The sequence below is a fragment of the Daucus carota genome, chromosome 8, assembly GCF_001625215.2.
Source record: "Daucus carota subsp. sativus chromosome 8, DH1 v3.0, whole genome shotgun sequence".
NCBI lineage: Eukaryota > Viridiplantae > Streptophyta > Magnoliopsida > Apiales > Apiaceae > Daucus > Daucus carota.
This window is the reverse complement of record NC_030388.2, coordinates 9718973-9740811: the sequence shown is the minus strand read 5'-3', so window position 1 is coordinate 9740811 and position 21839 is coordinate 9718973. Positions and strand designations below refer to the sequence as shown.

General features: G+C 34.3%; 1 protein-coding gene, 1 long non-coding RNA gene and 1 other non-coding gene across 3 annotated transcripts; 2 read left to right on the top strand and 1 right to left on the bottom strand.

Moving 5' to 3' along the window:
• Positions 1 to 3595: 3595 nt before the first annotated feature.
• Positions 3596 to 5324, bottom strand: LOC108198117 (uncharacterized). Its single transcript, XR_010286557.1, has 2 exons — positions 4940 to 5324; positions 3596 to 4182 (listed from the first exon to the last, which is right to left on the bottom strand). It is a non-coding gene; the product is annotated as an uncharacterized LOC108198117 (transcript).
• A 9615-nt stretch (positions 5325 to 14939) lies between these two features.
• Positions 14940 to 16738, top strand: LOC135148366 (uncharacterized). Its single transcript, XR_010286498.1, has 3 exons — positions 14940 to 16003; positions 16248 to 16322; positions 16569 to 16738. It is a non-coding gene; the product is annotated as an uncharacterized LOC135148366 (long non-coding RNA).
• A 1524-nt stretch (positions 16739 to 18262) lies between these two features.
• Positions 18263 to 20171, top strand: LOC135148458 (uncharacterized). The gene is made up of 3 exons (XM_064083684.1): positions 18263 to 18907; positions 19145 to 19258; positions 20148 to 20171. Exons 1-3 carry the CDS (start codon positions 18263 to 18265, stop codon positions 20169 to 20171), a joined length of 783 nt encoding a protein of 260 aa, XP_063939754.1.
• Positions 20172 to 21839: the final 1668 nt, after the last annotated feature.

Genomic DNA, 21839 nt, shown 5'->3' with positions numbered 1-21839 from the left:
GTCTTGGTTTTCTATATGGTTGTTGGTAGTGTGGGACTCTTGGAGATAAATGAGTAATAAGGAATGTTTTAGATTGATTTGGTGTGTTTCTGGGTCTGTTATGTAGTTGGCCGGATTTGATGCCATTGGCCGGAATAGTTGTCGGTTTTGGGGTTTCCTTGTTTAATTTAATAGTGTTTAATTGTTTTCTTTCATTTGTTTTCAGTTACAAATTTGAATATTGGTCGTTAATTAATATTATTGAGGTATTAATTTGCATTCACTATAATTGATTGATAATTATTTTTTCAGTTATATATAATTGATTATTGGTAGTGCTTTAATTAGTATCTTAGAACAAGTCCAAGAGATGCCCTATCTCATGTACTAAGTTATAATTTAGGGCAATTGATGAAAAAACTTGATCCAACAATGTCCTAGTGATGCCCTATATTACCAGGACAACCTCACCAAGCCCTATTTTTGGGGCACATCTCTCTTTGCCCTATTCTATATATTATTATAAATTCTTATCAACACTCTATTTCTCTCTCTACTTTTATATTATGCTTCAATGATGTAAGAGAGTCTTTAATAATAAAATATTAGACATATTGTGAGAATAAGGCACATTGTTGGAGTTCAAATTACTAAAGTATGTCCTAAATTACTAGGACATGATATTTTATATTATATTTGGGACTTGAACTAGGACACTCTTGGACTTGCTCATAGCTTTTAAATTGCCAATTTTATTTGACTTTAAATTAGATAATTAGTGACTAATTATTGGTTGATGATTGCTTGTGCTTAATTTAATGAGTTCATATTTAATTAATTAAGTTATATATGGATTGAGCCATTTTATAGGGTCGTGCCAATTTAGTTAGCTATTTTTGTGCCCTCAGGGAGTGTCATATTTGATGACTTTTTGGACCATTTATGGTTATCAATAATCTTTCGTCAATGGACGAATTTGTGTGATTTTGGTGACTTTTATTTTGATTAAATGTTAATTATATTTGGTGATAACATTTGGTGATTTTTGAACATAACTGGTGTTATTAGCTGTTGTCAGTTGACGAATTAGTGCTATGATTGAGTTTTAGCACTTTTTAAACTGGCAGTTTAGGTTTCCTTTGGATGGAAATATGTCGACCGAGTGGATAAAGATTTGGTTACTGTTTAGAGGTTTAAATCAAAGGATTTTCTTTGGTTTGGACCTTTGTCCTCAACATGTTTAGGCTATGTTTTGTTTTTTATTTTTGATTTTCATATAAAAATATCGCTTGCCTTATATTTTATACATAATCCTTTGCTAATCGGTGAAAATCAAGATTTTTTTAATTTATTATATCTATATCATTGAGATATGAAATTTTATGTTTTAATTTCAGGTTGTTCAGAAGAAAGGTGTTTTCTTATCGGATATTATATTTTTATTTCCCAGGTCATCTTGCATGTCCGATGGTTAGATGATAAATTTTCTTGAATGAAAAGAAACTCCTCGGTTTAGATCTTGCCGAATCTGCTCGTTGAGATTTATTCGCATTTTCAAAAAGAAAAAAAATGTGAAGATCTGCCTTCATTAAAAGCACATCTTCAGCTAAAAACTGTCGTTGAAAAAACTATTTTATTTTAAATTTATCAAACCGGATTTTCACTTACTTTTCAATCCAAAAACAAACTAATATTAATATTAATTTAAAAAAACCATAAAAAAATTGTTGTTAATATCTAGAACACCACCAAACAACATGACCTTCATCATCGGTTTCAATTCCAGCACTCGCCGGTTTTAATTCCAGCACTCGGCGAGTCAAATAATCTTTAATAATAATTCAAATCTGCATAAATATTCTCTTTTCTCACAGGGAGGGCAGATGAGATTGGCAAGTTCGGAGAAATAAATATTTTTTATATAATAATTTTACAAAGTGTATCTCATTATGCAAGTCTTCAAAGAAACTCTTGTGTCATATAGCTCCAAAGATGAAAGTAACAGGCAATTCATCATATTTAGCCCAAAATGAGAACATCTTTGAGCCATAGATTCAGATGTATCTGCAGAAATAGGCCCCGTTTTAGAGAGTTTTTTTTTTTGAAAATTTAAGGCTTTATTTAAAAAAAAATTAATAATTTTTTAGATATTAATATTAAAGATGTATATTATATTTGTTATGTAGCAAAAAATAAAGACTTATTTCAAAAAAAGTAGAATTATATGTACTTTTATACGCAAATAAACCTTTATTTCTGAAAAATAGGTTTATCCAAAACGGGCACATAATAACATGACAATCATTCTTTTCCTTTCTCTTAAAACGTTACAAATAATTTCATGGATTATTTTCAAACTTTTATTGAAAACCCTATGCTTAAATCTTGAAATATTGATGTTATCTTGCCCATAAATTTTAACCTTCAATTTTTAAATTTTAATCATGTATTCTTCAAACACCACGTATTAGAGATGTAAAGATACATTTTTTGTGCCTATCAACTACTCCAAGTCATCCAAATTGTGTGATTCTTTAAGAAAGATTGAACTGAGCTATCCAAGAGAAGAGAAAAGAAATAAAAAAATTGAAGCACACAAGAAGAAGAGAAAGTGCAAATAAAAAGATAATCTAAGAAAAAGTTGAGAATTTTGCAAGTAGTTGAGTTCAGGTTAAAAAACAAGGCAATGGGGACCCTGTCAAGTTGTTGGAGAATGGAGGTCACTATTGAGCATTACTTGTCTGTCTCATCACACTGAAGTGCTTTGGTTTTGAGCTACCCAAAGCTACTTTTTATTCCCCATTCTCATTTTCTTAATACATTTCTTTCCTTTTCAATACCATCCATTAGATTTTCATTGGGTTGGGACAATCAAAGAAACATAGTCATATTATTAGTCAATAGCCCATCATCTCTTATCTGAGATTCTGTTCCTTTGGTGGGGTGTGATTGTGAACTAAAAAGATTATCTAAAAGCAGCTTTTCCCCCATTTCTTTCAGAGCATCTTCTGTCTTTAATCAAGTGATACTCATGCAATTCAATCGCAAAGCAATTGTTCAGCATGTTTTAAATATTTTTTAATAATTATTAAAAACTCAAACCCACATATTGTCTTTGAAAAGAGCGAGATAGGTCTCACTTTTTCGAGAGTGCAAAGTGCAGAAACAACTGGTCTCACGCTGAAATGTGTTCTCCGCGGAGCACACTATGTTAATACATATACTGTTTTTTGATAATGAATAGATTAAAACTGGGATATTAGAAAAGAGAAAAGAGTTCTGAATTCCTGGTAAAGGACTGAAATGAGTATATTTTCCCCCACTTGAGTTCTTGGATAGGAATATAGGGAAAAGTAATAAGAGAATTTCACCAAAAGTAGAAGAAACTTCACCAGAGAAAATGATGGAGAAATCCAGAAAAGACACATACCATATTATTGCTTTTGACAAACTCATAAAGTGGAAGAAGATAACAGCTCATAAATCACCTTTCTACAAAAATAAAAATAAAAATTCACATATGAAAGCTTATGAATCATAGTACATTGCTGCAGAAGAGGACAGAATAACTATTAGAGACTTTATTACCCATCATGTATAAGATAATCAAAGCAAGTTTAAACCTGAAACTGATATAGAATTGATTGATTCCAATTAGATCCACATCACAGAGTACAATTTGACATATTTGAGCAATTATTTCTGCCAGATATGTTACTTAATAAAGACTACAAAGTAAATTAAGGAAGAAGAAGGCTGCACCATTTAGTCGCATATTATTTTATTACCTCAAGAAATTGCGCAGCTGAAAAGAAGTCGATAGCTATATTAACCGGGCCTATTTCTCTTGTGGGTACCGGTGCTATCAAGTCTCAGAGCACCACTCGAATCTCCTTCAGATGAATCCATGGATTTCCTAAAATTGCTCGAAAGATCGGAGTAAAGATCAACCACCCTCCTTATGTTGTTATTCAGCTCTCTGATCAGACCGACATTCCGGCTCAGATTATCTGGAACTTTTGATTCATGATTCTGATTTATCTCATTGATCAACACCCTATTCCGATCAAATATGTTTTGGACTTGAACAAAACTCTTCTGAAACGTGTGCATTATCTTGGCATCTATCTGAGCACTGTTGCCTAGGCCTGAAAATGTATCTCCTTCCATTCGCGATAAATTGATATCAGCTCAAGAACACATCTGCGCCACACAGAAACAACCGCAGAAAATTAAACATAATTCTATGGCAAAATTGCGACAATCCAACAACTCATATACTGGTTATAAGAAAATAAACCCATATGACATATATTTAATTGTAGTTAAGGTACAGATAGGAAACCTGGACAGAACATGATAAGGTTTGGAATTGTGTTTGGACCATTTTTGTACAAGAGACAAAGTCTGGACTACAAAATCATGACCTCAACTTGTTTGGTTCTTGTGCAGAGGATCAGTAAAACATGTACTTAAATATATCAAATCAAATTAATCTAAAAATATATAACCTTTTGTAATTATTCTTGGACATATACAATATAGCATTATTTTATTAATTATATATGATAAACTGAGAATAAACGCTTAAAGACTGTAACAGCATGAAGTCACAAGATTAAGATAACTCCCAAGTCTTTAACACATGCAGTCCCAAGTGTAATATACAATGATTCCGTAAATAACGCTCTTCTCTCAATAACAAGAGGTCGATAAAAATGGTCTCTGACCGCAGGATCTTAAAGTTTATAACAGACAGGAAATAAAAAAAAACTTTTGGAAATTATTACTAAAAAAAACAAACTAAAAGCAAGTGGTAGTTCAAAAAGATACAGCAAATTTAAGGAAGAATCAACATGGAAACAAGAAAAAGAATATAATAGGCTGTATTCAAGTACACACAGGACATACATACGTTACACACACATATACAGTACAAACAGATGTTACTTGTAGTTACCTTGAAAACCTGGGAACATTTGTTTGAAAGAGAAACGAGACAGAGAGATGAGACTTGTTTAAAAACTCACTTGTTTTGATCCTGGCTTCTGAAATCTGGATTAGAGAGAGATGAGAGGGAGAGAGATAGAGAGAGATGTGAGGGAGAGAGAATATGTACTAGGATTTGGCATTCACCTTACAACCCACCCTCTCCCTATCTGTATCTGTCTGTGACTAAAAAAAGGGGAGTATATATTTTCTAGTTTTGCACCTGTTGTGGTGTACTCTTCTTTAATTATTATTCATGTGTCATTTTTCTGTACTATTTTTTAAATGGAATTAATATCCATTATGTACTTCTTTATTAATAATCGTATTTGTTAGTTAGCTGCCAGAATGGATAAAATTTTACACCATCCAAGCTATTTAGTGATTCAAAACAAACCATCACACGAATATCAACCTGATCGGAGTAACCCGCAATATTGGCTGGGGTCATGAAAATTGAGATATTTTTCTCTCAATCATTTTTAGCTGGACATGATAATGTTCAATATAATTAAACATAAGCACACAACAGTTTTTAAAAGATCTGAATTATAAACACAACTTAAAAGATTTAACGCAAAAGATAAAGGTTCGATTCAAGAGATATCCAACGTGTTTGGTGATAATCACTTATTTCAAAAAGTAAGTCTTTATTTTTTTCCCCAAAAAAGTGTATTTTTTAACATTTTTTAGATATAAATATTAAAGAGTTGTTTCATATTCGTTATTTAAGAAAATAATAATAATTTATTTCATAAAAATTAAAATTTATATACTTTTCTCCACAAAAAGTTCTTATTTTGAAAATAAGATTAGTCAAACAACCCATCATTCAATCACAAGGAACTTTATGGATTGTTTTTATTCTATAAATTTTATTTGATTGTATCTAATTTTGATTTTGTACGGATTCTTCATAAAATATCACAGAGTTGATATAGAATTTAAGAAACAATACTTCAAAATCTCATAGATTTTGATGGGATTTCAAAACGCTTGAAATATACCGAATATTATGAAGAAAAAAAAATATATACCGAATAATCCCACAAGGTCCATCATTTTATGAATTCCAAAAAATCTGTCAGAATTTGAATATCATTAGATTTAAATGGATTTTAAACAATCCAAATTGAATACCATCGGATTTTAAAGCATAACTTAAAATCCTAATTGAATATCACCAGATTTTATAGCATAATTTAAAATCCCAATTAAATACTCCAAGATTCTGTTACATTTTTTTTTTGAATCCGAGTTGAATACCCTCCTATTTCATGAATGATAAAAAAAAATTCCTTTAAAATCTCAATTGAATACACCCCTTAAATGTATTCAACTCAGATTTTAAAAAATATATCAAAATCCTAAAATATTAAATTGAGATATTCAATACATACAAACAAAAACTCTATGGGGCCGTTTGGGTGAGCTTAAAATAAGTGCTTATTGTCTAAAGTAAAAAAGTGAAGTAGAAGTTAGAAACAAGTTAAGACTTATACTGATTTCTCATTACAAAAGCTCCATTAAAGTAAAACCCTAACTCTCTTCCTTTTCTAGCGCACCGTCGGAGATTTCATAGTTTTCATCAATAACCGATGAAAAACTCCGAATCAGTTAATTTCTCTTGATTTGTTCTTATTTTCTTAATAATATTCCCCACTGGATCTGTTCTGGATATGAGATCTTTTCTATTTTCAAGATTTTGATTTGGTGATGAATCAATAGGGATGAGTCGCACTACAACAAAAACAGCATCACACAAGCGTTTTTGCCCGTTGTCTGATGCCCAAGAAAACCGTGGTCTATTGAGATGCCGTCTGATACGCGCCTCAGACAACGGTACGTACCTTTGTGTGAGATCAAGAAACACGACGGTTTATGTTGAACAGCGTGTTGTGTTACACCCAGAAACAACAACAGATTAGTTTAACGAAGTGTTGTTATAAACATTTCACAACAACAGTCATATTTCGGATTTGTGTTGTTATTAGGACTATCCACAACAGTTTGTGGATATATTTACTTGTTTATAAGAGTATCAGACAAGATTGTTTGTGTTATAGAGGCTCGTGCTTTAGTACCTTGTATAACGGGCTTAGAGTAGTGGTCACTTGTGTAAAGATCCTTATAACAATAGTTTATATAATGAAACGATTGTGTGAAAGCTCTTCTACAACGGTTTTTGTTTCAAATGCTCGAATAATATTGATTTAGACAATGGTTTGTTACTACTATATACTTATTTGTATATGTTTTAGACAACAATTTTATTCTTAAAATTGTGTTGTTTGTAAGGCTTAGCACAACTATTTTCTTTTTCTTTTCCTTTTGTATTTAGTTATGTCAGACAATGGTTTTACATAACCTAATTAAACTATGCTTAAGAATATAATTAACAAGCCATAAATTAGTAACAAAAATTTTCATTACCAACTACAGTAACAACATACAATCACATACAAAATTGTCACAGCAGATCTAAAGAACAATATCTTAAATACAAATATGGTCATTTCTCTAACAATATCCACCAAAGACAATCCTTTCCTTGCCCTCATCTCTGATAAGCTTCAATTACTCCTAACCAGCAAGTGCTGGAACATCAAGTCCAACTGCTTCAGGTACTGGAGGAGCAGTTGCCGCATCCCAACCATCACCGGCAATTGTCCCTATAATAGCAAAAAAAAATCATAAGTGAAATTAGATGGTGCACAAACACTTTAAAACAGTCTAAACATATCAACCAGTACATAAATACTCTATTAAAAAAAGGGTTCATACATTGTATTTGTGTTCCCACATAGAGTACATATCATTGTATAATATGTGCAACAGGCTTATATAGGCTAGCAAGTGGAACTCAATTTAAAAATAGCAGTGACTTATAGTAACTTAATATGAACATCAAATGTTTCATTAATTGTAGCAAGTTGAACTCACCGACGTTTGTCCATGTTCAAGCAGGAACATATCAACCTGTACAACGACAATATGCAGAACCTTCCTTGCCATATACAAAAACTAAAAGTTTTTGTGGAGGATTGATCAAACAAGTATACGTGGTTTAATTACAAGAAACCAGCAGGTTCTAAAACTTGACGAGGATAAGAATTAGGAGGCAAGCAAACATTCAAAAGCAAAGCATGCTTTTTGGACAATTTTAATCACTTTTATTTATTTAAAAAGGACAAAACAAGACTACACTTTGGTCTTGGTATATCAATTAAATGTAAGCAATACAGAACATATAAATAACTTTTTCACTATGTACGATAGATATTCCAATGCCAATACCGATTCCCATGGGAGTGGTGAGGGAGAAGAATACCGTCATTATTGTCGAGTGCAGAGATTTGTATTTGGCCTGCATATGCAAATAAGAGGACCAAATTAAGTACATGGCACTAGTATATTAAGTTATGCCTGCCATAACATTTTTTATGCATGATATGAGATGCAAAACAGGGTAATGTAGATAACCAATTATACAAGCTATGATAGAAGATATAATGACAAGGTGTTATTACCTACGAGATGCATCCCTCAAGTCCCAGGCCCTCAAAAAATTTACAGTCCTAACATGAAATGTCAACCGACCGATAACATTAGTGAATAAAAGCATAACTTAAACATAAATATCTTCTTATAGCTAAATGACCAACAAAAGCAGTGTCAACCAAAGAAGTAAGAGGGTCAGCAACAAGAGCCAATACAACAGGCAATGCAATTGATACAATCTCCCATCCAATTTCATCCAACATAAATCCATCTCTAAATAAGATAATAATTAATCAAGTGCTTAATGTAATTAATTAATAATATAAGAGTAGTGGCCTAGTAATCATACTTATTAGATAGTGCACAAAGTCCTACCCAACTGTACCCAAAGCCAAAAAAAGGAATATAGAGGCAAACAATTTTTTACATGAAATCAAAGATCAACTAATATTACATAGACAAATAAAAATACAATCTAATTACGAAAGCTGTCAATTTGCAGTGTGTAGAGTAAATTGTTAAAGAGGGTTTACTTTATACCTACAAAAATGAGGAGCAATGTGAAGAACAGGGTGAACAGTGGGGATAAAAAGCCCTTTCTAGAGCCCCCAATTGTTTCCCAAGATATAATGCCCAAGCTGCGATAATATGTAAGGTGAGGGAGGGAAGGGAGGGGAGGGGAGGGAGAGAGAGAGAGAGAGGGATTTGCCTAGCGAGCCGGTCTGGAGCGGAGATAAGAAGAGTGTGTCATTTCAATTTGATCGGAGATGGTGAAAATTAGATTTAGGTAATTGGAGGTGCTCTGCATACAACAAATCATAGTACTATTGAGGCGAAGGTGCTCTGCTAGTTGAATATGCAGAAGAAGAGAGACAAATTTGGAGGGAAACGAAAATTTTGGGGAAACGGCAAGGGTGGGAAACGAAAATTTTGGGGAAATGCCAAGGGTGGAAAACAAAAATTTTGGGGGAAATGAAATGACTTATCTTGGGATTGAAAAATTGTACTATAAATAATACTCCACTATATTTTAATATATTATGGAGGTGAATTATGAAAAAATTATTTTTTTTACATATTTATTTGTAGTTGATTATCAAAATATCATATAAAGTAGAATTTTAAATATATAATAATTTAGTGATATGGAAATTAGATATTATATAATTATCTTATACGAGCTTTTAACAAAAATATAATAGGATATTTATGTCTAATAAACAAAATAATAGTAGACATAGTATATGAAAATATGTATTGTCCATTTGTAATACCAAAGTTATTTTGTAGTTCGGACGTAAGTATTAGTATGTGTTCTATGTTTACAATTTTGAAAGTACTGGATATGATCTTTGTTATGTATACGATTAACTCTATATTAATTTATAAATATATTTTCTTTGATGATATACCCGAACAGATATCGAGAACTCACAATATTAGTCATGTATAAAAAAATCAAATTTTTTAACGTTTATTTTGTATGTTTTTTAACAATGTTAGTGAAATATGTAAATTTTGTCTTATGATTAAAAGGTATTTTTTGTCCAGTAGTGTTTAAAAGACAACGGTTTTTGTAAGCACCTATGTTGTCTCATTGAAAATGACACAACTGTTACGGAAGTTATACCATTGTAAGAGAATATATTGTCTAAAATAGACTCAAACAACGCTTTAAGAAATATCCGTTGTATAAAAGTAGTGTAGACAACGGGTTATGGGAAGGAAGCCGTTGTATAATAAATTTTCATTTTTAAGAGTTAAAAATTCGCATTTCCTTGATCAATTATTGTTTTTGTACTCTTTGTCTTAACAAATATATTTATATTATGTTTATATGCAAATATGTATTGTCCATTTCAAATATCAAAATAATTTTGTAGTTCAGACGTAAGTATTAGTATGTATTTTATATTTACAATTAAGAAAGTACTGAATAGGATCTTCGTCATGTATACGATTAGCTCTATATTAATTTATAAATAGGTTTTTCGATGATCTAACCGTACGGATGTCGAGATATCACAATATTAGTCATGTATTAAAAAAATCAATTTTTTTTACATTTTTTTGTATGTTTTTTAACAATACTAGTGAAATGTAAATTTTGTCTTATTGTAAAAAGGTATTTTTTGTCCTGTAGTGTTTAAAAGACAACGGTTTTTGTACGCACCTATGTTGTATCATTGAAAATGACACAACTGTTACGGAAGTTATACCGTTGTAAGAGAATCTATTGTCTAAAATAGACTCAAACAACGCTTTAAGAAAAATCCGTTGTATAAAAGTAGTGTAGACAACGGTTTATGAGAAGGAAACCGTTGTATAATAAATTTTCATTTTTAAGAGTTAAAAATTCGCATTTCCTTGATCAATTACTGTTTTTGTACTCTTTGTCTTAACAAATATATTTATATTATGCATATATGCAAATATGTATTGTCCACTTCAAATACAAAAATAATTTTGTAGTTCGGACGTACGTATTAGTATGTGTTTTATGTTTACAATTAAGAGAGTACTGGATAGGATCTTCGTTATGTATACGATTAGCTCTATATTAATTTATAAATATTTTTTTCGATGATCTAACCGTACGGATGTCGAGAATTCACAATATTAGTCATGTATAAAAAAAAATTAATTTTTTACATTTATTTTCTATGTTTTTTTAATAATACTAGTGAAATGTAAATTTTGTCTTATTGTAAAAAGGTATTTTTTGTCCTCTAGTGTTTAAAAGACAACGGTTTTTGTACGCACCTATGTTGTATCATTGAAAATGACACAACTGTTACGGAAGTTCTACCGTTGTAAGAGAATCCATTGTCTAAAATAGACTGAAACAACGGTTCTGGGAAAATCCATTGTATAAAAGTAGTGTCGACAACGGTTTATGGGAAGGAAACCGTTGTATAATAAATTTTTATTTTAAGAGTTAAAAATTCGTATTTTCTTGATCATTTTTTGATCTAATGCAAGAAAATCGTATGACTACTAAGAAATTGAATATTTTTTTATAACTTTGGTTAGGACTTTTGAATGTTTGCACTCTCTTATGTACATGTATTTTTCTTTAAGGTCATTCAGTCAGACAACGTGTTATTAGTTAAAGGCTTGTCTGTAAGGCCATGATACGTTGCTAACAAAAACAGTTGTATGTTAGCTTCCTAGTCACACAACACTATATGGAACCCTTGTTTGAACTGCTCGTAAACAACACAACAAATAAAACACTTGTCTAATTACAACAACGGTTTCTCGGAATATTGTCTGAAGTTTCTTCACACATCGGCACTAAAAACAGTTGTCTAACGTGCATCATTACACAATACCACAGTTAAGATACCGTTGTCTGATTGAATTTACTAGACAACAGTTTTTTAACCGTTGTAGGTCGTAGGTGTTAGACAATAGTTTTTCGAGGACGAAAAGAAAGTGTTGTGTCTTTTTTTCGGCCAACACTTTTTTCAGCGTCCATTGTCTGATTAGTGTTGTCTGATTACTTTTTTCAACGTCAATGACGAGTTAGCGACTGCAATTCAGTTTTACCCATATTCGGTATCTACATATATATATATATATATGTATATATATATATGTTACATATTTGATGATGTCACAGGTATCTAACTTGTTTAGTGTGCAGAATCGAATATCAGAGTTTATCTGGAAATCAGAGTTTGACGACTGCCAGCTGGATCGGAGTTTAATGAAGATCAGAGTTTGCAGGCGTCTGATTTCTAGGAAAAGATCTGGATAAACAAGGAAGGCAAATATCAAGGAGATTATGCAAATCGGAACAGGAAAAGGATAGCTACTGATTAGATTATTTTAGGAAGCAGATAATTGTAAATCAATCAGTAGATATCATGAAACTGTGTATATAAACACATCTTAGGGTTTACTCTAGAGGTGTTAAGAATTGAATATCATTCGTGTAACCTAGCAGCTCTTAGTGATAAAATATAAATCACTAAGAGATTATTTGTAAGCTACTGTGATTTGTGAATAAGAGATTAGTTGAATTGTTCTCTTATACTAGTGTTTTATTATTGATTGTGACCACTATATTCATTAATATAGTGAATAATTTCGGCCTAACAAGTGGTATCAGAGCCAGGCTGTTGATATACTTACAGTAAGATCTTTAAACACACAATCATGTCTGAGAAATCACAAACCAGTAGATATGAGTCTCTTAGGGTTCCGATCCTCAGGGCATCTGAATACTCTGTCTGGAGAGTTAGAATGATCATGTTTCTGGAATCTACTGATCCAGAGTATCTAGATAGGATTTATGATGGCCCACACATGCCAACAAAGCTTTCTGTTGCAGTGGGAGATGAACCCCAGAAGATGATCCCCAAGGAAAAGAAGGACTATACTCCAGAGGACATCTCATCAATCAGTAAGGATGCAAAGGTGAAGCACTTGTTGCATAGTGCTCTGGACAATGCCATGTCCAACAGGGTAATTGGATGCAAAACTGCAAAGGAGATATGGGATGCCTTGGAAATCAGATGTCAAGGAACTAAAGCCATCAAAAAGAACCGAAGAACCATACTTACTCAAGAGTATGAACACTTTGATTCTAAAGCTGGTGAATCATTGACAGATATATATGACAGATTTGTGAAACTTCTGAATGATTTATCTCTGGTGGACAAAGAATATGACTTAGAGGATTCAAATCTCAAATTCCTACTAGCTCTTCCTGAAAAGTGGGATTTGAAGGTGACCACCATAAGAGATAATCATAATCTTGAAGAGATGACTCTTGATGATATCTTTGGAAGGCTGAAGACCTATGAACTTGAGATGGAACAAAGAAGCAAACGACATGGAGGCAAATCAAAGCCAGTTGCTCTAAAAGTTCAAGAGGAAGCTACTAAGAACAAAGGAAAAGCACATGTCACAAAGTCTGATACTGAGTCATCAAATTCTGATAATGACTCAAACTCTGATATTTCCTCAGACTATGAGGATAGTGATGGTGAGATGATGCAGCTAGCAGCATTGATAGTTAAGAGTTTCAAAAAGATAGCTTACAAGAAGTTTAACAAAGGAAGGAATTTCCCAAGAAAAGACAGAAACTCTGATAGAACCTCTGATAAGAGAAACTTCAGGAAGAATGATGGCAAAGAAGAAAAATCTGGAAAAGCTGATAAGTCCAAATATACCTGCTTTAATTGTGGTGAAAAGGGTCATTTTGCAACTGAGTGCAAGAAGGCCAAGAAAGAAAAAGAACAAGCCTTCATCACCAAGAAAGAAAGCTGGGCAGACTCATCAGAATCTGAGGAAGAAGTCAACTATGCATTGATGGCAAACACTGATAACAGCTCTGGAGCTGTTGAAACTAAGGTACCTCATTCCACTCTTGCCTTTGATACTGAAGATATAAATGAGTTAAGACTGTTCCTTAAAACTTTGCATGTTAGTTATAGAGATCAGACTTTAACTGTGGATATTCTAACCATCTTGCTTCTTTTTGCAGGAAGAATAAGGATATAAACAACTTGTCTGTTAAATCAGAAGTTAGAAATAAGAATGTTAAATATAGACCTGATAATCCTTGTTTTCATTGTGGCAGTATGTGGCATTCTATTTATACATGTAAAGAATACCACAGTTTATACTATGATTATTATGAATTAAAGCCCTCTTTGAAGAAAAAGATTGATACTCCTGTTTTAAACTCTGATAAAAAGTCTGTTAGCATAAACTCTGATTTAAACTCTGATAAATCTTCCGATGTCAGTGTTAACAAACTTAACAAGAACAAAGGATCCAAGCAAGTCAGGGTCCTTAAAACTAACCATTCACTACGCCATATATGGCCTACCGCAATGCTATGAACGCTAGTGTTGCAAAATTATGTTGCATTAGAGGCACTAATCCATAACTACCGCAACGATAATCATCCATGTCCATTTAATGTTGCAATAGCCGAATATATGTGTTGCAAAGAGTATTAGTAAAATAATTATTTATAATATGATAATAAAATAAAGTTAAAATAATTTTAAATAATTTATTGATAAAATATAATATATTAAACATGAAAACACTAAATTTTGAGAAAAAAATATTTAATGTTCATATCATCTCCTTTAAAATAATTAGTTATAATAAAAGTAGTAAATTTGTAAATAATTAATTATTCATAAAATTAACATAAAAACATTAAAATATCAACTTATAAAAACATGAAATTATTTTATACTTAAAAATAACTTAAAATATTAACTTAAAAATATTAACAAAGAACATGAAATTGAAAAATTTTGAGCGGTCTTTCCTTTAACTAAACCCCGCCTAAAATTTTCACCCCCTCGGAACAACACCCTGTCTCTGTCTTATTCCCCTCTAGCGCCGCACCTCTCTTATTCGTCTCTCGCACCCCACCTCTCCGTCTCTCCACCTCTCGGTCTCTCGCGCACTGCACATCTCTGTATCTCTGTATCTCATACACGGCTTATCTTTCAGTTACATCTTAATTGATTAAGGCTCTAGACTCTTGAGATTTAGGGCTTGTTGAATTTGGGGTTTTCAATTCTGAGTTCAAATCAGGGCTTATTAACTCAAACTACTTCACCTAATCGCTCTCTTTCTTTGTTTGCAGGTGCGATTTGAGGTCCCGTTGTTTGTAGGTGCGATTTGAGGTCCTGGGGTTGGATATGTGTTCAGGAAAATCCCCCTCTCTCTCCATTGCTTATTTGGGTGCTTGTTTAATGCTCTCTATGCTTATTTGAGTGCTTTGCGTGCTTATTTGGGGTTCGATTTGAGTGCTTATCCTATATTTCATATTAGGACTTATTTGAGTGCTTATTCTCTGCTCTCCTATATTTGTTTTTTTTAGCATATGGTATTTAGTTTTTGGTGAATTTATGCTCTCGGTTTTCATTTTGGGTCTTTATTTTGATTTTTATGTATGTTTTTCAATTTTAATTGTTGGTGGATTTTCTCATGTTTGCATTATGGTTGAGGGCATTGTTTTACATAAAAGGATGTGTATGTGTTTGTAAAAAGTAAAAAGGATATGTATGTGTTTGTATTGAAGGCATTGATAGGGATTGCTATCAAAGTCCACTAACTTCTGCTAGTTCATCATGTGCCTTATAAGGCTTCAATGTGTAGATAATTGCAGAGCATAAATCTAGAATCATATGCCTTAATGAATCATTATTGTGACTAAAACTCATTATTCTGTTGTTCTAAAAAAAAGAGCTATATCCATATACTTGGAGATCCTTTTGATCTTCAGCTTGGTGAGTATTTTATTTGTCTTGATAGTTTAATTGTTCATAGACATTAAATGTATAGGTAATAGTTGTATTTATCAATCACGGTGAGGATGCTATACAATAGTCAAGACATGCTACAGAAGAAAAGTTGGCAGAGCAAGCTGACTTGCAGCAAGCCGTTGAGCTGCAAAACCGGAGGTTGATGAGTCTTAAGTTTTGGCCAAATCACTGTAGTAGGAGTTCCGTGCTTTGTTCTTCAGATTGCAGCAGTATATAATTTCCTGAAGGTATATTAATGCACTTCACACTTTATACGGTAATATTTTCCATCGATGGACTGTTTTAGCACAAGAATTATGTTTCTGCACTTTATGTATGTTTTGTTCCATAAGGTTCTGAAAGTGCAGAATAGTGTTTCTTAGTGTTCTCATGTTCTCCTGTTCTCCGTAGGATTGGATCCTATGTATTGGTACAAGTTCGTATGAATTAAAATTACCTTTTCCATCTAATTTTATGTATGCTTTATTATAGTTTGCACGTCATGAAGATGCCAGGGGTGCAGAAAGTTTAAATGGACAACTAGAAATTGCAGGTCGAGCAATAAAGGTGATTCTAGTTTAAATTTCTATACATGCATGCATTTACGTTTGTGTAAATAATGGGATCTCAAAATTCATGCCTTTTTATTAGTGTGAGACAAGTTTTGGAGACAGAAATATTACTCAGAAACTGACTCTTGCTAATAAATCATAGTTATGTAATTAGTATTTTATAATTGGTTGTTTTGATCGAGTCCTGAGATGTGTATTTTTTAGATGTGTATATTGGGTGTTCTTGTGCATAAATATACAGGTTTCCATGTCAGGTTTTGATGATAGATTGGTAAATGGAGGAAGCATATTGGAATTGATTGGTAAAGAGAGGAGGAATGGAAAGAGTCCCGAAGAAGTTGGCAAGATTTATGCTCAAGGCATTTGAAGTTGCTAGTATGCTCAAGGCATTTGAAGTTGCCAGTTTCTCATCTTTTTAAATCAAAAGGTCTAACGTAACATAATATATTTGTCGCTATAGGGTAGTCAGATGTTGCAATAGCACGTTTATTGTAACATAAAAAGCCGTGTTGCAGTAGGTTACCTAAATGTTGCAATAGAAGCTTAAGGCAGCATGCAAAAGTGCAACTTAAATTTTATGTTGCAATAGCCCTTTTTTGGGCTATGGCAACATATTTTTGGGTTATGGCATCATTTTTTTGATGTTGTCGTAGGCCATATATGGCGTAGTGATTAGTTGTTCTGTGATTGCAGGGCAACAGGAAAAATATCCTAGTTCTGGACAGTGGATGCTCAAGACATATGACAGGAAATAAAGCCCTGCTATCAGATTTTGTGGAGAAGGCTGGCCCAAATGTTTCTTATAGAGATGGCAACATGGGAAAAACTTTGGGATATGGCAACATCAATCTTGGAAATGTCATCATACAAACAGTAGCTCTGGTCTCAGGAATTAAGCATAATCTTCTCAGCATAAGTCAGATCTGTGACAGAGGATATCATGTCAATTTCTTTAAGGAACATTGTGAAGTAGTTAGCAAAAGCACTGGAAAGACTGTTCTGAAAGGATATAGACATGGTAACATCTATGAAGCCAAGCTTACTTTAAACTCTGATAACTCTGCAATTTGTCTACTAAGCAGGGCCAGTGTTGAAGATAGCTGGAATTGGCACAAGAAACTTTCTCACCTGAACTTCAATAACATCAATGAGTTAGTAAAGTAAGATCTTGTAAGAGGACTGCCCAAATCAGTATTTACACTAGATGGTCTTTGTGATTCATGTCAGAAAGCAAAACAAAGGAAATCATCATTCAAGAGTAAAACTGAGTTCTCTATTCTTGAGCCCTATCATCTGCTACATGTTGATCTTTTTGGTCCAGTAAATATCATGTCCATTGCAAAGAAAAAATATACTCTGGTCATTGTTGATGAATTTACCAGATTTACCTGGGTATATTTTCTTCACAGTAAAGATGAGACATCTTCTCTTCTGATTGAACATGTCAAGCAATTGGACAAAATTCCTAAAGATGCAGTAAAGATCATCAGGAGTGATAATGGCACTGAGTTCAAGAATTCTGAGATGGAAGAGTTCTGCAAAACAAATGGCATCAAGCAAGAATTCTCAGCACCTGGAACATCACAGCAAAATGGTGTTGTGGAAAGAAAGAACAGAACTCTGATAGAAGCTGCTAGAACCATGCTGGAAGAAGCAAAGTTGCCAACTTATTTCTGGGCTGAGGCTGTGCAAACTGCTTGCTTCACACAAAATGCTACACTAATAAATAAGCATGGGAAAACACCATTTGAGATGGTTAAAGGCAGAAAACCAAACCTAAAATACTTCCACATATTTGGGTGCAAATGCTTTGTTCTCAAAAGTCATCCTGAACAGTTGACCAAATTTGAATTAAAGGCTGATGAAGGAATCTTTGTTGGGTATCCTCTGTCAACCAAAGCCTTCAGAGTTTAGAATCTGAGAACAAGAGTAGTCATGGAATCAATTCATGTCTCGTTTGATGACAAAAAGATAACTGGGCTGAAAGATTTTGATGAACATGAGCAACTGAGATTTGAAGATGAAGATGCATTCTCTGACTCCATAAACTCTGATTCTGAACATATATCAGTGTTTATCACTTCACATCAACAACCTCAAGCACATGCTGAGGGGGAACATTTTCACAATGAACATCTGGATCAAAATGATGAAAACACGGCAGAAAACATAAACTCTGATTCTGATTCTACAAACTCTGATAATTCTACAGCAGAGAACAATGAGACTACATCTTCAGGGGGAGCATCAGAAACTCAAAATGCTCATGAAGAAACCACAAATCATGGGGGAGGAGCATCAGAGAATCAGAATAACACTGGAGATAGCATGGATCATGGGGGAGGATCTGATTCCAGGAGTCAACTGCCACATAACAGGAAGTGGACAAAGTCTCATACACCAGATCTAATAATTGGAGATCCAAATGCTGGAGTACAGACAAGATCTGCAACTGCAAATGAATGCTTATTTCATTCATTTCTATCTCAGACAGAACCCAAGAAAGTGGAGGAGGCTCTTAAAGATGCTGACTGGGTAACAGCAATGCAAGAAGAGCTAAATGAATTTGAGAGAAACAAAGTCTGGACATTAGTACCAAGACCAAAGAACAGATCAGTAGTTGGTACCAAATGGGTGTTCAGAAACAAAACAGACAGTGATGGTGTAATCACAAGAAATAAAGCCAGACTGGTAGCTAAGGGATATTCTCAACAAGAAGTAATTGACTATGATGAGACCTTTGCTCCAGTTGCCAGATTAGAAGCCATCAGAATCTTTTTGGCATATGCTGCACACAAGAAATTTAAAGTCTTTCAGATGGATGTAAAGAGTGCTTTTCTCAATGGGGAACTGGAGGAAGAGGTGTATGTTGAACAACCTCCAGGTTTTGTGGATACAAAATTTCCAGATCATGTCTACAGACTGGATAAGGCACTCTATGGACTAAAGCAAGCACCAAGAGCATGGTATGAAACTCTGGCTCAATTTCTTTTGGACAGTGGTTTTAACAGAGGTACAATTGACAAAACTTTATTCTATCTCAACCATGGTAATGATTTGCTTTTAGTTCAAGTTTATGTGGATGATATTATTTTTGGATCTACTAATCCTAAACTCTGTGAGAGATTCTCAAAGCTTATGCAGTCCAGATATCAAATGAGCATGATGGGAGAGTTGAGCTATTTTCTGGGACTTCAAGTCAAACAGACTGATGAGGGTATTTTCATTAATCAGTCTAAATATACTAGAAACTTGCTAAAGAAATTTGGCATGCAGGATAGCTCAGCTGCTACAACTCCAATGGCAACAGCCACTAAGTTAGATAAAGATACTGGGGCACCAGTAGAAATTACTAACTACAGAGGTATGATAGGCTCACTTCTATATCTAACTGCCAGTAGACCTAATATCATGTTTGCTACTTGTCTATGTGCAAGATTTCAAGCAGATCCCAGAGAACCACATTTAGTAGCAGTCAAAAGGATCTTCAAGTATCTTAAGGGTACAGTTGAAATGGGACTCTGGTATCCCAGAGAATCAGATTTTACTCTCATTGGTTACTCTGATGCAGATTTTGCAGGTTGTAAAATAGACAGAAAAAGTACAAGTGGGAGTTGTCAATTTCAAGGAGGAAGATTAGTTTCTTGGTTCAGTAAGAAACAAAAATCTATCTCCACATCCACTGCAGAAGCAGAGTATATTGCTGCAGGAAGCTGCTGTGCTCAGATTTTATGGATGAAGAATCAACTACTGGACTATGGGTTAACTCTGACTCAAATTCCTATTTACTGTGATAACCAAAGTGCTATTGCTATGACAGGAAATCCAGTACAGCATTCTATGACCAAGCACATCAGCATTAGATATCACTTCATCAGGGAACATGTGATGGAAGGAACAGTGTGTTGTGCCATAAAATCTCCCTGGGCTTATTTTATAGCCCATCATATTATTTGGGCTTCACTTGGGCTTATTGGAATCATTTGGTTAAGGATAATGGGCTTCACCATAGCTGGGTGAATCATTGAAGGTGTACAAGGAGGTATATGGACTTGCATTGGAAGCATAATGAAGGCTGCCATCAGAATGGGGTTGCACCTGAAGGCGCTTTAGGGGCTACCGCTGCTAGGGGTTACCGCTAAGTGCACCCTGGCTTGCAGTTACGGGGCTGTAGTTAGGGGATGCCGCTGGCAGGGCTTCCGCCGCCTGGGCAGAATGGCAGGCAGACTCCAAGCGGGACTCTTCTTCCTTGTTTCAAGGGGGGCGAATTGGAGGCATATTGGGAGTGTATCAGCTATTATTTATCTACGAATTAAGAGATAAATACGTGCATTATGGAGATAATTACAATCGGGGAAGATAGTTCAAGAATATTCGGATAATTATGCAAGATGAAGGCTTCAAGTGACCTACTTGGAGTGGGATACCTCTGGATAACTACTGAAAGAAGGCTGTTTTATCTCAAACTAGAGGGGATAAGAGCTTATCTCTTCAGAGTCCTAAATCGAGAACTACATGGGCTTGATCCCTATAAATATAGGGTATGTAGGCACCTTGCAAAGGGACTTGGATCATTTTCACGAGTTCTACACTCTAAAGAGAGGCACGTGTAACCTTTGTGACAGATATTTCCGGGCAATTGCAGGACGGAATTCCATAATTTCGGCCTCGTTGTTTGGTTCTTTGCAAGCTCAGCCCTTAAACACATTTGTTTCTCATTTATTTTTCTTAGTTTATGTTAACGGTAGCCCCTAAGAGCTAGCCGTGATTTTCGTAGTCTAACAGATATCCCTATAATTGTGCTACACGGTTCTGGGGGTGTTGTACCAATTCCTCTCACAACACTTTTTGGCGCTAGAAGGAGGGGGTTACTGATCTTAGAGAGGAGAGATGTCAGAAATTCCCAAAAACACTCAAAATCCCAAGACGCCGGAAGGCGCTACGCAGGATGAAAGTGATGTTCCAAGCGGAGAACTAACCCGCGAGGAGATGAAGGCAAAAATGAAGAGAATGAGTAGGAGGATTGCCTCCTTGAAAAGAAAGTCAGCAAGGTCGAAAAAGGCTAGCAAGGTGACTCCCACCAAGCTATATTTCGGTGTAGAAGGCGGCAGGAAAGAAGGTGGCAATCCTGAGAAAGAAGCTAACCCCGAAATGGATGATAGAGAGCACTCGCAGGCTGCTAGTGTGTTCGACCGCCTTGGGAGGAAACTGACCGAGCAAGACTTGCGGCACAGGCTTGGCAACAAGGCCCCTAACGGGGATGGACCTGAAGGCTCGCAACATAGGGCTCCTCCCAGTCAGCGACACGAGAAGCCCGTGTCTGAAGCTCGGTCAAAGGATAAAAACCAAAGGCCGTCAAAGGTTATCTCCATTCATGACGATGAGGAAAGCTCAGGGTCGCACAATGATAATGAAGTAAGCAAAAAGAAAGATCAGCCCCTGGATGATGACTATGAGGTTGCACTTGATGATGGGGATGATAAATGCAAGATGGAAGAACTGCTGGAAGCCC

Bases quoted from the DNA above. Each gene is read 5' to 3' on its own strand.
- LOC135148458 (XM_064083684.1), top strand. From the start codon at position 18,263: ATGGAATCAATTCATGTCTCGTTTGATGACAAAAAGATAACTGGGCTG. The intron at 18,908-19,144 runs GTCTGGACATTA...AAAGTCTTTCAG, and splicing joins ATGAATTTGAGAGAAACAAA to ATGGATGTAAAGAGTGCTTT. The intron at 19,259-20,147 runs GCACTCTATGGA...TTGCTATGACAG, and splicing joins ATGTCTACAGACTGGATAAG to GAAATCCAGTACAGCATTCT.